The following is a 12,252-nucleotide window of genomic DNA, read 5'->3' on the forward strand; positions in this document are numbered from 1 at the left end:
CATTCACTTCGAACAAAACTTACAATAAAACTTCTTTTCAAGCACAGTTCGCCTCAACATGTCAATCTTGGCCTTCTTCTCATAAAAAAGTAGGAGGATGATAATTTTTACAATATTGACCCTGCCGTCTTTATCGATCGTTGACTTTGCCAGTTTGCTCTTACATCTCCCAGGTGATCTTCGATGGTGCAACTGAACAATAGGCCTTCCTTGATTTGTTGGATCATTGGTACTCCCTCCGATCTTGGACAACGTAACCTTTGAATTGTGGTTCGAAATTATTAGAGAATCTTGCTGGCATTCATGGTTCTTTTGTCTAGTTTTTGTGGGCATGGAGCTGGAAGCTACACTAGTGTACATAGAAGACATGTGAACATGGGCGAACATTGGCTATGTATGAGGCGCTCATTAATCACTATTAAAAGAAAACAACTAGAGGAAAGAACTCCCATTTCGATCCCCGCTACTATGAGAATCGCGTTTGTTTTCTTTTCTCTGGCTATTAAGATGTTTCAGTTCCCTAGATTGTCTCTTGCCTGACTCATGGATTCAGCAGGTAGTTTAAAAGATCTTCCTCATGTTGACTGAAGGGCACGAGACTTGGTCTGTTGAGAAGAAAGAGCTTAAGACTTAAGAGCTTAGGATCTGGTTTTTTTAGTTCATCTTAGGATCTTTTTCTTAGGCAAAAGAGGTTGGGATCTGTGAAGCAACACTAAACACAAGGCCCACTCAGAAGCCCATAGCCCACGAACCACCTCGCCGCCACACTCGTCCACCGCGGCCCGGCCGAACCGCGAAGTCTCACCGCATCGACGACCGTTACGCGCTCCCGTCCGCGCAACCGGCGGCACGCCGCGCACGGATCATCAGTTCATCACTGACTCATCGCCGTTGCTCCAGTCCAGTAGTACAGACTTCAGAGTGCCCTGTGCCCCCGCCGATATCGATCCATCCACTCACCGTCAAAATGCCGATCTCGCTCCGCCTCACGTCCCGCCGCCGGCGCAGGCGCCCACACGCCGCCGGGCCCTGGACCCGAGAGCCGGCGGAAATGCCGTCGCCGTCTCCCCGGTCGTATTACAGCCGGCGCGCCCGCTCAGGTCCGCCGTCCTACCGAGTATCTGTATGTACTCCCTCCGTCCGAAAATACTCGTCGGAGAAATGGATGTATTTAGACATATTTTAATTCTAGATACATCTATTTTTATCAATTTCTTTGACAAGTATTTTGGGACGGAGGGAGTATATACCACACGGTGACACGGGTTTCGTCGTGGCGTGCGGCTCGCGAACAAATTAAGAAAAAGCCGCATAGCTCGCATCGCCCCGGGGTGGTGTCTTGCTGGATCACAAGAGCCCTGGTCTTACGGTTTGATGAGTTTTCTGGCGATCTGCAGGGGAGCTGCGCCCGGGCCATCGAGCGTGTGGTGGCGCCGCCGGGGAGACGCCGCCGTGTGCTGCGCGACGGCGCACGTCACCGCCGAGACGATGCGATGGGTGTCCGTTGGGGCCGCCGCGTGAGTAATCATCAAATAAAATCAATCGTTCGTAGCCTTTCTTTCTTGTTTCTATATGTGCTATATTTTGCATACCTAAGTACTCCCTCCGTCCAAAATTCTTGTCTTAGATTTGTATAGATATGGATGTATCTAATACTAAAATGTGATTTGATACATCCGTATTTAGACAAATCTAAGACAAGAATTTTAGGACGGAGGAAGTATTTAACCAGTAGTGATTATACTACCATAACGTGCTGAATAAGGTAGTAAATCTGTTTGCTAGTGCTATCAGAGTTATAGTCTAGTGATCTAAACGCTCTTATATTTCTTTACAGAGGAAGTAACTTATAAGAGCTGTTCATGTTAGGTTACGGGTTGGGATTATGCATTTAGATCATAACAAGGGCGAGTGAACAATGAAAAACAGTGGTAAGGATGCAATTCAAATGAAAATAGAGCGAGTTTTTGTTTCAATTGTAAGCATGCTTCAATTAGTTCTGACTGCAAAACTGTAATCTGTACAGCTCTATAAGTCTAAGACTAGGTGTGTTATTTTTGTCATATGCAGTATGTTGATGTTTGCTGAAGGCACAACCATACACAAATCTCTCCTTGTCCCTCTCGTTGCTCTACAAGCACCTAAAGACGTCATCTCATGGACAAAGTAAGATGCCAACATTTGGCATAAGATAATAAGAACCATTTCACTTACACATACATCATATCGTACCTTGTATAACATTGACCTTGTTTGTCAGAGGTGACTATGGTCAGTGGACCGCTTTTCTTGGGCTTCTTCTGCGTCTGCTATCCTTGCTTCCAGGTAGAGCAACAAAATTACTGGTGCTCCTCAACATTCAAAAAAAAAATTTACTGGTGCTCCTGCCCTTTCGGGTCAAAAACAAAATTACTGGTGCTTATATTATTTGACATTTCCTTTCCCCTGCTACGGTGAAATTCTCATGAGGAACATTGTGATATGATGCTCTCTTGATGATACTACCATTGGCTTTCATCAGCTTCACTTAGACGAAATTCAGATACTGTACTTGACTTCGCTGTACTACCTGCATCTGTACTATTGCAGGTGAACTGGAGCTTCCCTTGTCAACGATGCTGTTTGTTAGCATTGCTCCTTACCAATTCATGAACTTGAGGTACAAATAACTGCGATTGTACCTACTTCCAAAGTATTTCTTGTATGATGGTCATTCTGCTTTCATGAGTTCATGACTTGTTTAGAAAGAAATTCAGAGTCCTGATGCAAGGATTTACGGCTACCATTTTTCTGTGCATACCATATGCCAGTTGAGCTGCTTCTCGCCAAAGAACGCATGGTTTCTCACATAGCTTGTTTAATCTCTGGACAGGGGCACTCAAGACTCTGTAATACTGTCATTGGCAATAGCAGCTTATCTCGCGTTTCAGCATTTCACCGGGGCCGGAGGCGTGAGGAAGGCCTTCGACCGTGGAGCGGTAGTTGCAACCTTGTGCATCATCTGCATCACGCTTATCCCCCTCCTGTTCTTGCTCTGATTCCGGTGAGGCGTATGATAAAGCCTTGCTCCTCTCAACTTTTGGAGGCGTGGAGATGAATTGCAGGATGCTGAGAAGCTGCAGAAAACAAAGGAAGTTCTTTTTTTTTGTGGGGAACAAAGGAAGTTCTTGTGTTGCATGATCCAAGTCCTACATAACCTGCAGCCTTTTCCTTATTGAAAGCAACTTATGATTCATCTACTGCTTTAAGCTTTTAAGCATTTCATGTAGTAGTATGTATGGCATGATGATGTGAATGTGATATATGGTCAGTCAAAGTTTTCTCTCTATCATACCAATATCGGATGTACTAGATGGGTTGTCAGTCAAAGTTTTCTTGGCATGATTCAGTAGCTCTTCATTTATGCATGTTGAGCAAAAGGAAAAAAAAAGTTTCACGTACAGCTAACAGATGCCATCTTCCAAATTTCGAAACTCATAGCAGCAGCGTGTGCGCAACGCGATCTTTTCAGATATTTGGAAGGGAACATGATACCAAGACTGCACAGACTGCAATAATAAAAGGTCGCAATGCTTCAGAATCTGATGTTATTTTTTAATTTTATTTTTGAGAACAAATCTGCTGTTCTTCTAGTAGTGATCCCAAGAGATTCTTTTTATATTTATTTTTGAAATGATCCCAAGAGATGTTTGAGGGAAAGGAAAAAGGAACTTACAAAAAAAACAGCAACATCGTGATTTCTTACGCTTCGCGGATGATAATTTGCTTTATAGGTAAACCCAACATCTGAAATCGCTGTAAATTCTAAAACCCAGCACAATTCATAACGAAGTTACAGAAAAACTCCAACAGGTACTACGATGTAAATCAAAATCCATTTGTATCTTGCAGAATTTCTACGAAGCTTGAAAAGAGCAACGCTAGCAGATTCATGTGTATTTGTTTCGTGCAAAACTCGAAAAACCATGACATTATTTGTAGTAAGATCCTATATTCGTTACTAGCTAGTAGAATTAGAATTCACCCCTGTCGGACGATCGATGGAAAGGCCAAAAGAGAAATAGCTTTCCCGCAACGCGAGTGGTACGTATATAATAAAACAGGGGATTGATTCGCGCTGTCGTCTTTGTTCGGGGGCCGGACCAGATGAGATGAGATGGGCAGAATGGCAGATCCGCACGCAGCGTATATCGAACTGCCACCACCTCCCTTGCCCGCGCCCGCGGCTCTCCACTCTCCTTCCCCTGCACCCTGGTGTAGTGTTGGTGGCATCTCAGCTCCGATCGTCTGCGACTCCCCCGCTCCACGCCGTCTCCCTGTCCGCTCCACGCCGTCTCCCTGTCCGGTAGATCCCATGGCCATGGCTCCCTTCCTTCCTCCGCGTGCCTTGTTCATTCTCCCCGCAGTGGTGCTATAGAGGTGCCGATTCTCTCGTTCCCGCCCGGATAGGTGCGTGATTAAGGCCGGCATACTGCGCAGGTGGTAGAGCAATAGCAGTTTATGATTCAATGATCCCGTGAACCTTGGAGCTTTTCTTTGTTGTTGTTGAAATAATAACTAGTCGAGTTCTTGCATTGCATGAGACTTTGCCCTTTTCTAACTAATCTGTTCATAATCTGATCAAAACCTACACAACTAATTTACACCTTCATAACATTTTTCCATCAAAATAGAACTTCTCCAATATAATTATTATTATACTACGTTATAATAATATAGCTTGTCCCAGAAAAATAAGCGGTGTACAAAAAAGTTGATCAAGATCAGCTTACAACTCTTTCTTGCATTTCATGTGTAATGCTTATTGAGATGCATATGCCTCTTCTTTCCTAATCTGGTTCAGTTGTTAGTGGCTCTGGTTCAGCTGTATGGACCTTCTCTCCTAAATTTATTTTATTGTTCTTTAACGTCATAAATAACCTCTCTGTTTTTTAGGAAAATAAATAACCTCTCTGTTTACCTGTGTGCTAACTGATTTTGTGTCTAAATCAAATTTATGGCACTCTTCTCTGCTGTGTGCATTTCAAATTCCCACCAACATAGCACAAGAAATATTCATGGTGACGTATGAAGGCATACCTGTGCTACTTATTCAAATGTTTATTTCTCCGTGTCTCTGATTAAGTGGATAACAACCTTGCTGTTGACAAACCATAAGCCAACATTTGGTTTTCAGTCAGAAAAAGTACTGAGCCAGGTAGGCATGCCGCCCTCCCATATAACATAAGAAATCAGTTTTAATCCCCCTTTTCATTTACATTGATATTGACATGGCATAAAGGAAATGAAGCATCTGATCTGTATTCTGGTTCTTGTTCTGAGAAAACACAAACAACTTCATTGAAAATCTGAAATGTTTTGTCCCTTTTGTTCATATGTTATCTACTGTACCATGAATGCGGATTATAATTCACGAAATTTAACTCCTCTCTGGCAGCTTAATTTCACTATGTCTGGAATGTCATCTGATGATGCAAGTGCTGAAGTGAGGCTTGAAGGAGAAGTTTCTGGTGAAAAGGTACAAGAAACTCAAGATCAGAATGAAGGCAGTGGCATGCCCTCGCCACAAGAGGAGGTACTGTCTTTTCCCGGTACCATTTTTTTGGGGGTGATCTTGGCCTCTTGGGTGTATATTATTCATGTTATCTTCGTTCCAAGCTTGTATGGGTACTCACAGGAGGCAGCAATCAAGAAAAAATATGGAGGAAAAATACCCAAAAAGTCACCACTTATATCGAAGGTCAATGCCGTTGTCTTATAATGTCTTCATTTCCCTTTCAAATCAAATTATGCAACCTTTATATAAAGTAGCATAGGTGTAGAATTAATTTTATTTTAAATTAAACGGTATAACCATAATTTGAAATATCAGGACCATGAGCGGGCATTCTTTGATTCTGCTGATTGGGCTTTAGGAAAGGTAAGCCTTAAATCTTTTGAAAAGCTAATCTAGTGTGATATCTACATCTCAAAAAACCTAAAAAGGAAATGCATTTATAACAGTTTTACTTCTTGGTTTGTTTGCTGCAGCAAGGTGGAAATCCCAACAAGCCCAAAGGGCCCCTTGAAGCTCTTCGACCAAAACTCCAGGTATCAATACTAATGCTCATCAGATGCAAACTTCAGCTTATGTTTTCAGTATTCTGTTTTTACTCTTTAGTATGAGATGTATAGTTGAATTATCTATGCTCCTTATACTCTAAAATAAGTGGATGTTCTGATCACGCAGTTTTAGCTTAGCTCTACAAAGTATGCTGTCCCATTCCCATTGCTTGAAGCTTGACAACAAGTCTTTCATTACTAAAGATCAATGTTGAAGTCAACTTGCAATACTATGCTGTGCCAAGTTCATCTCTTCACTTGTGTTTCCTGATCTACTTTCAGCCTACTCAACAAAATGCTCGTGCCCGCCGATCTTCCTATGCATCTGCAGACAATGATGGTACTCCTTATCTGCACATCCTAAGCAGACAACTCCTTGTATTTGATGGTCAATGCAGTCCCAGTCTCACACAACATTGTCTTTTATTTTTCCTGTAGAGAGTTTGAGTTTGCCTGCCGAGGAGCTGATCCAGAATGATGATCCAACTGAAGACAAGAACAAGGAATAAGTATAATATGCATCGTGCTTTTTATAGGGAAAAATCGCGGTTCTGCTGTCATGATGCCAAAACTGTGCCTTGTTAAATAACTAGCACCGGTACTTATAGTATGCCTGAGGTTGAGCTCTGCAGTTTTAGCTGCGGTATATCTGGCTTCTTCCACATTCAGCTATGCTTGAACCAGCTAGGAATGAACATTTCATGATGGTGGTGTTGTAGTGCCGGATGTGTAAGAAGAAATAATAACAATGAAACTTCATATCTTAACAACACTTTCAAGCAACTGTGACGTGTGCTGATTTATACCTAATGGAGCAGTATATATAACATCATGTCTAAACTGTGCAGCCCCAAGATAAAAAATAATGTAGAAACCAATTCCCACAACATGGTAATTGAAAGCCTTCACAAACCGGTGCTCTTTAGCTTTTCACACACAACCTGGTTTGGAGGTGTTGAGACCGAAAAGAATATAAATATAGGTCCGATGATAATGGACAGTACATTAGTGAACAGAGAATAAGCCTCAGTCATGCTGACCATGTCCAAACTTGTGGAGAGGTGTTGTGTTACCAATCTCACCGGGACATTGGCAATTGCACAAAAGACTTAATTGGTTAAGCAACTAAGGGAGAAACATGTTAGCCTGGCTAGAGTTTACAGCATTATCAGGAATTTCTTTGGGATCCTAGAGAATGTGCACCAAACGATCGCTTAAGACAGTATGCAGCAAACCTAAGCCGTGAACAATCAGAGTTCACATATATTGTGCAAGTTGGTGAGGAAAGCCTAAGAAACTATGCTACGAAGACAACGGACATCTCTGATGGCATGAGGGCTGCTGATCCAGTTTTACATACAGCGTGAAAGTTGATGCTGAATGCAAAATAAAGACGCTCATCTGGACTACGGTGCGGCCAGGTTGATGTCAACTTGTAAAGGACTGCGGGGTAGGCTCTTGTTAGTTGAGCATCCAGGTATACTTGCTTGAAGGTCTGTCTCAACTAGAGGCTGGTTCACCCGTATCTTCTTGTGATGTCCTACCCAAAAAAAGAGGTGTCATGACTTGTGACCAAGAGATAAGATAATTTGTATCCTATGTCATGTCTTAATAATGAAAATGGACCATTGTCTGAAATCTGCTGTGTACACGCTCTACCTGCTCCAGTGGGCTCAGGTGCATCCCGTTTGTGAGAGAGTGAATTCTGCTCGGTTGAACTCTCTGGTACACCCAACGAGAAAAACAAATCAGTACCCTATCGTAATTTGGGGGGTGGGGGTGGTAAACTAACAGGGAACCATAAGAACAGTGGTGATGTATTAAAAGTTTAAAACCCTATGACTACATTGTGCCCCACTAAAATCAGGATTGACGTGTTGTAGGTGTGCCAAGCGTGTTTCCTTGGAAGCAAAAATGTTTGCTTGTTAGTTATGCAAGAAGGGGTGGAAACCCTGAAACAAAAAAGCTCTAGTGCTTCTCACCATGAATTGTGTGCGACGACCTCAGTAAACAATCAGTTCGTCCCACCGCTCTGCAGCAACAGCGGTTCTCAGATATATAGCCAAGAAGTTTGTCCGCTAAGGTAGACATCGCCACTTCGCAACTTCGCCTAATTTCAGATATATTTTCCATCATGTGTGCATTATGTTCTTCCAAAATGGTCATAAGCGGGTGGTTTGCCTGCCTTTGCACTATTAATTACATATAAACAGAAGGAGTGCAATTCGATGTAACATGAAGAAATCACAACTAATTAAGAAATTAATGACTCACAAGTGACGGGTATTTCAATCGGAGATGGTTGGAGAAATCTCCTTGTCCAGTTTCAGTGAAGCTGCTTCGTAGCATGGGAGTAACTGGGTTGTGTTGGTGCTTTGTGCCAACAAAACCTGGGGCATGATGGGGCAGGTCAGAAGCTACATCTGCTCAGTGAGTGTGGCTTTCGTAGTGGACTCTGGAGTAGCAAACATCTTGAGCGCGCCTAAACTGGCATGTAAAACAGGACGGGATAAAAAAATGTGAACGTGTACATGACCACTGAATGTGTTCAGCTACTGAACCGAACACTATTCAGTCATTTTGTGGAAGCACATACTGTCTGTATGCAAAATTAAATGGGAGAGGTCTCACACTAGCTCCAGCGAATGATGTATCTCCATCCACGTTGCTAGTGATCACTTCTATCATCTTCTTAACCGACTCGTAGTCAAAAAGACTAATCCTTGGTAGATGGTCTTTTGTCTTGGAAAGTGGACCAAGATCAAGATTGTCCAAGTAGAATACCTGCACGACATTTGCACATTCAAATATTATGGTCTGAGCTGAACAGAATTATGATACACAAAAATAATAGGAAGAAACAAGGACCTGAAGAAACAGATGGCAGCCAACAAGATGTACAGTGATGTTCCGGTTGCGGATATCAGTTTTCAACTTCCCAACAGCTCTGTTCAAATGCTCGAGTACATAAGCACACCAATTAAATTCTTTAATTTGCGAGATATCGTTGAGGGCGGCCCAGAAATCTATGGTGATGTAGTCATGCTTAGTGGATGGAGCCAACAGGTGGCCAACAACAAAAATAACAAAGGCTATCTTGAAGCAATCTATCTGGACCTTGCTGGAATCTGCATTGATGTCATCTCTCAGGAGATAAGCCTCCGCGGCCTTTAGACTGTGCGCGCCTTTGCTCAAATAGGCAGAAGCTCGCATGAACTCTTTGCAGGCTGCAGACGGCTCGGTCGTATCGGGGCATATCGATCTGGTGCCGCATGGCAGACTGAATACCTTCTGGACATCATGGTCCTGGATCTGCAGAACCCTTTGCTCGTCTATTTTCAGTGTGCTGGACTCGACCTCGACTCTTTCCATTAGCCACGCGCTGAATTTCAAATTCAACTTTGCCAGCATCTTGATCCCCAGCATCCCACCAAAGCCTATCTCCTCGACCAAATCCCTCTTGAACTTGTTAAACTTGCCGACGAGCGAGCACACCTTCTGCACCGAAATCCTTGACGTGACAGAAGGTGCGGATCCAGGAGCGCATATTGCTTCGCCTGGATCAGCATCTGCTATGTCGGCGGCTCCGTGATCCCTGCCGCTATTCTCTGTGGCTGTGGCGGCGTCTCGCTGATCTTGTTCCAATGTGGCATGCGGTGCCGCCTGGTCCAGTGGTGCCACCATGGGATGAACTAACTAACAGACGGACAGCACACAAGTAAATTTTGCTGACTCCTCTAGAACAAGGCGCTGCAATAAAATGATTTACCATGGGGCGTGTGATCGATCCATTGGTTTCAAGTTTAAACTAGCTGATAACGGGGATCGAAAGGAGGAACTCTGAACAAATGGACAAAGAGCATTTCTCATACCCGGCAGTAAGAACCTACTTAGATTCGTATAAGACCGTGAGTACCTGAAGAGGGCCGGGGCCGTAACTGGCCTAGGCGGCAGATCCGCCGGCGTCTCCAAATCACCACCTCGAGCCGGCGACCACCCCTCACTAAGTTCTCCGTAGCTCAATTGCCATGGATTGCGAGAAGATGAGAGGGGTTTGCGAGCAGGGGTGTGTCGTGTGATGGAGGGTGGGTGGACAGATGGGGGTTGGAGAACCACCGTAATAATTGTTTTTTTAGGGACACCGTAATGATTGTTGGATGATACGGGGGTTAAGAGTAACTCTAGCAGAGCCCACATTTCGCCGAACTGTAAACTGCGTTTGCAGTTCGCATGATGGCGCTTATGCAGGCTCAAAATCGCGGCGACAGAGCAGAAGTTGTATCCAAACCCGTAAAATTTTAAAACTTGTTTCGCGCGGAAAATTTAAGCAAAAGCTCGCCGGAGCTCGCTCGCATAGATAGTTTTTCTTCGCATAGTTAGTTCTTCTTCATATAGTTCGCCGGAGCTAGAACGGGCCTACGCTACCGTATCACTACACAAAATTGAGCTCACAGGAGCTCGTGCGGTAGCTGCCCAGAGGCGGCGCTCAGTCGGAGTCGGAGTCGGAGGAGTCGAGGTCGATGTAGAGCTTCGCCTGCTCCGCCTTCATCACTCGCAGGTCAGCCTCCTTGGATGTGTGCGCCTGTGACGCGGCGACGTCCGTCTGGAGGAAGAGTCGCTCGTACTCGAGCTCGCGCCGGACGCGCTCTTCCATCTCCTCCCGCTCCCTCGCCGACCGCTCGAGGACGACGCGCTCGAGGAACTCCTCCCGCCCCGGGGGGAGGTAGTCCTCGGGCCCGTTGACGCCTCGGCGCGGCGGCGCATCGGGCACGGCGCGAGGCGAGATCTCTTCATCCGGCTCGCTCTTCACCGGAATGAGCCGCGAGCTCGATGCACCCGATGAGCTCCCCGCGGACCAGTTGCCGGAGGAGGCATGGCGGTGGCGGGCGAGCTCGTGATCGAAGTCCTCAAGCTCGCCGCGGTCGAACGCCGGTGGCGGCCGGGTACCGCGCTTGAGCCATCGACGCGCCCCCCGCTTGCGCGCGGTGTCAGATCTGGCGCGTTAGCGGTGCTCCGCCTCATCCACAAAGCCATCCATGGCTTTCGCAAGCTTGCGCGCGGCGGCCAGCAGTGAGAAATCGAGTGGCACGGTGTGGAATGGGGTGGGGAATGTGGGGAAACACGGTTGGGGGTAGGGTTTCGACACGCATCTGCCCCGCAAACCCACAGATATACTGCTTCGGGGGTAACATTTGGGGGCTGCGGCAAAAACATTTGCGGGCCGGACGAGTATACGGGCTCTGTTCTGGCCAGAAAATTGGGCCGAGACCATATACTCACTGGAACTATGCGGGTTTGCACATTATGCACGGTATGCTAGAGTTGCTCTAAGGGCATTCCAAACACTAACCTGCAAAACGAACACCGCATTCGTCCGCGGATAAGGGACCAATCTGCAGACACGGATAAGAGAGCCGGTCATCCAACGCTATTTGCTTAACGTTGAATTATTACGGTTAAGACTACTCATATTGAAGAGTATCATATAGGAAGCGGATGAGGAGCACATGGAGGCTTCGCTCCCTGTAACCCACACGTACTCATTTTGGTCCTTTTTACTCTGCATATAAAAATTGTCTAAAGTCAAACTTCATAAAGTTTGATCATATTTATATGAAAAAATATCAACATCTACCATACTAAAGTTATACAATATGAAAATTTAAGTCATGACACATCTACTGATGTTGGTTTTATATTGTGAATGTTGGTATTTTTTCTATAAAGTTGGTCAAACTTTACGAGGCTTGACTTTAGCCAAGTCTATATGCGAACTAAAAAGGACCGGAGGGAGTACATTACTGTCTCGAGATGGGTGCAATTAATGTAGTTTAAGTTTACTTCTCTTCAATACAATAAGTATACTATGAAGGAACAATGAATCACATTTATCCCAACCCCCCCAACTGAGTATTGTCTCAAACTAGCAAGCTCAAGCTGAGATGGGGTGAAGTACGCTTGTGGCCATCAATCGGACTGTGTTGAGGGGATATCGACCAGATACAAGCTCGGGACAAGGGCGCCAGCCACGAGCGAAGCCCACATTCTTGACCAGGAGCAGAACATACAGAACACGGAGGTCGAGCATGAGCACGTCCTTGTCGAGCTTGGAGATGACCCGAACGTGGACAACATACACGCCAGCTGGGG

General features: G+C 45.1%; 2 protein-coding genes and 1 pseudogene across 4 annotated transcripts; 2 read left to right on the forward strand and 1 right to left on the reverse strand.

Annotated features, from left to right (window-relative positions):
- Positions 1-1,829: 1,829 nt before the first annotated feature.
- Positions 1,830-3,337, forward strand: LOC119271632 (cold-regulated 413 inner membrane protein 2, chloroplastic-like). The gene is made up of 5 exons (XM_037553380.1): positions 1,830-1,931; positions 2,071-2,166; positions 2,261-2,325; positions 2,590-2,659; positions 2,873-3,337. The coding sequence occupies exons 2-5, from the start codon at positions 2,072-2,074 to the stop codon at positions 3,036-3,038; spliced, it is 396 nt and encodes a 131-aa protein (XP_037409277.1). The 5' UTR covers positions 1,830-1,931; position 2,071; the 3' UTR covers positions 3,039-3,337.
- Positions 3,338-4,161: 824 nt separating this feature from the next.
- On the forward strand, positions 4,162-6,874 carry LOC119268580. 3 transcript variants are annotated; one of them, XM_037550236.1, is made up of 7 exons: positions 4,162-4,345; positions 5,438-5,575; positions 5,678-5,740; positions 5,873-5,920; positions 6,031-6,090; positions 6,385-6,442; positions 6,541-6,874. In XM_037550236.1, exons 1-7 carry the CDS (start codon positions 4,166-4,168, stop codon positions 6,609-6,611), a joined length of 618 nt encoding a protein of 205 aa, XP_037406133.1. In that variant the 5' UTR covers positions 4,162-4,165; the 3' UTR covers positions 6,612-6,874. The 3 variants fall into 3 exon arrangements, with proteins under 3 accessions (XP_037406133.1, XP_037406132.1, XP_037406134.1); XM_037550235.1 differs by having other exon boundaries at positions 5,438-5,740; XM_037550237.1 differs by having other exon boundaries at positions 4,231-4,449; positions 5,438-5,740.
- A 969-nt stretch (positions 6,875-7,843) lies between these two features.
- LOC119268579 lies at positions 7,844-10,198 on the reverse strand (annotated as a pseudogene).
- Positions 10,199-12,252: the final 2,054 nt, after the last annotated feature.

This window comes from Triticum dicoccoides, chromosome 3A (genome assembly GCF_002162155.2).
Source record: "Triticum dicoccoides isolate Atlit2015 ecotype Zavitan chromosome 3A, WEW_v2.0, whole genome shotgun sequence".
NCBI lineage: Eukaryota > Viridiplantae > Streptophyta > Magnoliopsida > Poales > Poaceae > Triticum > Triticum dicoccoides.